The sequence below is a fragment of the Sinocyclocheilus rhinocerous genome, unplaced genomic scaffold, assembly GCF_001515625.1.
Source record: "Sinocyclocheilus rhinocerous isolate Xijiao unplaced genomic scaffold, SAMN03320098_v1.1 scaffold1636, whole genome shotgun sequence".
Lineage (NCBI taxonomy): Eukaryota > Metazoa > Chordata > Actinopteri > Cypriniformes > Cyprinidae > Sinocyclocheilus > Sinocyclocheilus rhinocerous.
The window spans coordinates 308,876-313,747 of record NW_015628289.1 but is presented as its reverse complement, the minus strand read 5'-3'; the positions used below and the strand labels follow the sequence as shown (position 1 = coordinate 313,747).

The 4,872-nt window shown below is 36.4% G+C and overlaps 1 protein-coding gene across 1 annotated transcript in view; it reads right to left on the bottom strand.

Moving 5' to 3' along the window:
- Positions 1–2,198: 2,198 nt before the first annotated feature.
- LOC107737266 (centrosomal protein kizuna-like) overlaps positions 2,199–4,872 on the bottom strand; it is a gene marked incomplete at its 3' end in the record, with an annotated part of 53,787 nt that continues 51,113 nt past the window's right edge. Inside the window, exon 14 of the mRNA XM_016548731.1 lies at positions 2,199–2,203. Within this exon, the coding sequence (XP_016404217.1) occupies positions 2,199–2,203 (5 nt within the window). The remainder of the gene's footprint in view (positions 2,204–4,872) is intronic.

Here is a 4,872-nt window from a genome sequence, read left to right as displayed (position 1 = left end):
TTATTACTGTAATGATATTGCTGTGTTTGATCAGTGCTCTTTTCAATGCCTAATTATAATTATCTGTAATTTTAACTATCATGTGGTGTCTAAAAATAGCCATTAGAGGGGCATATTATAACAATGAATTGAAGCAAGCACGTCACATTTTGTACAGTAACTCAGACGTAAATGTATAAAATGTAACTTGAAATCCCACAAGAATCAGCCTGAGAGCATAAAAATGTGTGCACATTTGCAAAACAGACGAATTCTGAAGTGGACATTGCACCGTGCATTTCGTCGGTTGAGGAGACACGTTACGTTCGGCTGACGGAATCGCTTTTCTAACGCCGCAAATACAGCGAGCGTTTGTTTCTATATTGAGATGAGCACAATGTATTTTGTCCTCCTAAATGGGCCAGGGGTACTTGAGTGAGTTCAAAGGTGTTTCAGCAGCATGCAGAGTGGCCATTGTGCACTGGCTTTTCATAGGAGCTGACTCAGAGCATTCCACTCCAACTCACCGCCAGATACCTGCAGCATCTAAAATGCGTAATATTCAACACAGTGCAAAGGAATCACTTTAAAAACCAAGTTTAATCTGTTTCAACCAGGTCCAAGTGTTGTTCAGCTAAAGAGATTCAAGCAGGGTTAACACCGGCATGTTTTGAAAACCCTTCACAGTCTTTGGCCACAATAAAGAGGATGGCTCTTTTTTGTTTTCGTGGAATGTCGCACTCATTCCTCGCTGAAGATTTTTGTTTGTTTTGCAATCGTATAAAGGCATCTCTTTCAAACATATTAACTGCTCATTGAAAAAATAAAATAAAAAAAGTCTCAAAAGAGAAATGTTAATCATAAAAATCATCAAAGTCATGGCTGCTGGTGTTGCGGGACTGAGGACGCAAGGCCATTTCGATCTCAGAATTGCTGTCATCTGATTGTCCCCAAAATGCTGCAATCAAAAATATATGCGTACACCATTAACATTCTGTTGCAATAAGGGGCAGAAATAAATTAGCCCATGAACATGATATAAAATGATCAAAGTAAAAAACAAAAAAATATTCCAGAGAAAATAAATACATACATACAGCATACATACATACAAATCCAGTAAAAGCAGTAATTGTTAAATGTTATTGGAATTTAAAATGCCTGTTTTCTATTGTAATCTTTCAAATGTAATTGCTGATCAAAGCTGAATTTCCAGCATCATTACTCCAGTCTTCAGTGTCACATGATCTTCAGAAATCATTCTAATATGCTGATTTGCTACTCAATAAACATTTATTATTATCATCAAAGTTGAAAACAGTTGCGCTGCTTCATATTTTTGTGGAAACCATGATACCCCAAACCTTTGAATGAATTCATAATGTTAAAAAGGATTTCTATTTCAAGTACATGTTGTTCATTTCATTAAAGAATCCTGAAATAAAAGTAGGGCTGCACTATAAATCGCATGCGATATTTAACGTGCATCTTGTCAGTAAAGCCGGTTCTTTAATCAGCGGTAAATCTCCATCACCTGCGGGCTTTCACATGGAGCAGCATTAACTACACAGAGCCGTTGTTCACTGACGAGCTGCGCAAAATCACGATCATATTTTGCGCATGTTTTACGCAGCTTGTCGGTGAACAACGGCTCTGTGTAGTTAATGCTGCTCCATGTGAAAGCCCGCACGTGATGGAGATTTACCGCTGATTACAGAATGGCTTTACTGACAAGATGCGCGTTAAATATCGCATGCGATTTATCGTGCAGCCCTAAATAAAAGTATCACAGTTTCCACAAAAAAAGTATTAAGCAGCAAAAACTGTTTTCAATAAGGATAATAATAAGAAATATTAATAATAATGTTTTCTGAAGGTGACACTAAAGAGTAATGGCTGCTGAAAATTCATCTTACATTTTTTTAAGGGGTCATATGATGCGATTTCAATTTTTTCTTTCTCTTTGGAGTGTTACAAGCTCTTGGTGCATAAAGAAGATCTGTAAAGTTGCAAAGTAAAAATCGACGCGTTTCAGAAAGGCGGGGCATAGAGGAGAAACAATAATGTACAGTATGTGGAAAATAATGTGTTTTTTTAACCTTAAACAGCATAAACACATTTCATTACACCAAATACACAAAATAATGTTCTTTTTAGCAACATCATATGACCCCTTTAAAATATATTCAAAATCGAAAACAGCTCTTTTAAATTTTGTTAATATCTTACAATATTACTGTTTTTACTGTATTATTGATTAAATAAACGCCGTCTAAGTGAGCATAAGAGACTTCTTTCAGAAACATTTAAAATGCTTAATTATTCCAAACTTCTGACTGGTAGTGTTTTGAGTACTAGTGTATTTTAATTGTGGAACATAAGCATTACAATAAAGAGATATGTGCACAATGAGCTGGCAGCTGCATTTAACACCAGACACTACATGTTTTTAACAAGCTTTAGTCATTTGTACAGAGGTCTTACCCTTTGACTGGACAGCAGAGAAAGCTTTACTTTTTGCAGTCTTCCTGTAAGAAATGAAAATAAATAAATAAATAAACAAGACTTCACAACATAAAAGCACAAAAAAAAGAAAAAATTAAATCTTTAAAAATGTTTGAACCATATCAAACAATCAGAAACACATTTTTTATCATTCAACATCAATTCATCAAATCAGCCACAACACACAAAATGCTCCAGGAAGACATCATCTCTCACCAAAACGTCATCTTTTCTTTGACAGTTACCTAACCCAACCCTGAAGAACATCATTTCCCCTCAGATGGGGCGAGTGGCCAAATAAACTTCCTTGACTTCTTTTCTAATGGCGCTGAAGGACCGGGTCAGGGCTCTCTATTCATAAGTGGACTGAGCGCCCGTTTGTTGGGTTCCCATAGCATCACTGATATCTCTATGTAAATGCATGACCCCTGACAAGCCTTTGATTGGCATTGATGCATATGCAAAAGCTCACGCTACTTTTCATACAGGCTTCCTTCTTCATTTACATCAGCACAGGGCTATTCAGATCTCAACAATGACATCTTCATCTTCACCCTCATCCTCTCCCTCCATGTCTTCATACATCCATATCATTGATTTGGTTTTCACGTCCATGTACTTTAAAGGATTCTGGGAGCAAGTGTAAGAATATTTAGTTTCCCTTTGATGGATTTGCATGAATAAACGAAACGTCAATTGTATGTGTAGTCACGTGTGCCCCGCCGACCCAATGGTAAATTCAGTCACGTGCGCACAACCTTGACACTGACCAAAGGAGCTGAACTCAATTAGGCTGGCTCTCATATAATTCAGCTTGGCTCCTTTGTTTCCAGAACATCTCTGCACAAAGTACGACATTTCATAAATTCTATTGATGCATGTATGCAGATGCTATGATCAAGGTCAGAACGAGCAAGTAACATAAATCTCCTTTGGCTCAATAAGAATACAACTCCAAACTCATAAAACACACAGCATCAAGTTACAGTAGACAGATACAAAAAGTACCACAGATTATTCACTCCCAGGGTCAAAGGACGGGACTGGCATGAAGCCTGTGAAAAACCTTTCTGAAACAGATACTGCATTCTTTTTCATCAAAGTTTATAGTATATAGTAGACCGATCGTGAAGGTTATTTTGATGACTTTAGGAGAAGCAAAACCCAAGAAAGGCGAAGAAACATACTATTTGCGACGGAAATCATCCTCTTGCTCAAAATGGCCCTTTAAGGTGGACTGAGCACAATCTTTATTAAATATGATCAACAGATATTTGGCATGTGAGCTTTGTGTTGCATAGACAGCATGATAGGAGCACATTTAAAACAAGTGTAACATGAGTATTAGAAATAATGTAGCATCATTTGTTATAGTATTTATTGTTTGGCTCTCTGGAATACAACTGGAATTATGTTATGATTTTTTTTTTTTTGTTTACTGACAGACAATATAATTTTGGTAGATTTCATTCTTGCATTAAAAAATAAATTATTATTTTTTATTTATTTGGTAAGCAGCTGCATAATAAACAGACAGATTGACTGTACATTATTCCTCACGTACACTACCTTTCAAATGTATCATTTTTAAAAGAAACAGTCTCCTCACCAATGCTGCATTTATTAGATCCAAAATATAATACAGCAAAAACAATATTATATAATAACAAAAAATGTTTTTGTGAAAATATTATTACAATTAAAAAAAACAGATTTCTATTGTAATATATTTTATTCATGTGATGGCAAAGCTAAATTTTCAGCATAATTCAAGCATCTGAAGGATCAAGTGTCACATGATCCTTCGGAAATCATTTTAAAATATGCTGATTTGCTGCTTAAAGGGATAGTTCACCCAAAAATGAAAATGTGATGTTTATCTGCTTACCCTCAGAGCAACCAAGATGTGGGTGACTTTGTTTATTTGTTCAGTAGAACACAAACAGAGATTTTTAACTCAAACCGTTGCAGTCTGTCAGTCATATAATGGAAGTGAATGGGAATCACGGCTTTGAGAGTCAAAAAACATACACACACAAAACCAAATTAAACCCTGCGGCTTGTGACGATACATTGATGTGTAATGCACTTATAAGTCTGCGATCCGCCGTAAAGCAAGAAGAAGAAGAAGACGCCACACGCGCCGGCTGAAGAAGAAGACGCGAACGCGCTCAGGACAGTTCGGACATTGCGGTGAAAATCAGAGGTAAAAAACAATATAAATACTGTTCAGTTTCTTGCACAGACCGATCGTTTTGTCTTTACACATCAATGTATCGTCACGAGCCGCAGGGTTTAATTGGGTTTTGTTTGTGTATGTTTTTTTGACTCTCAAAGCCGTGATTCCCATTCACTTCCATTATATGACTGACAGACTGCAACGGTTTG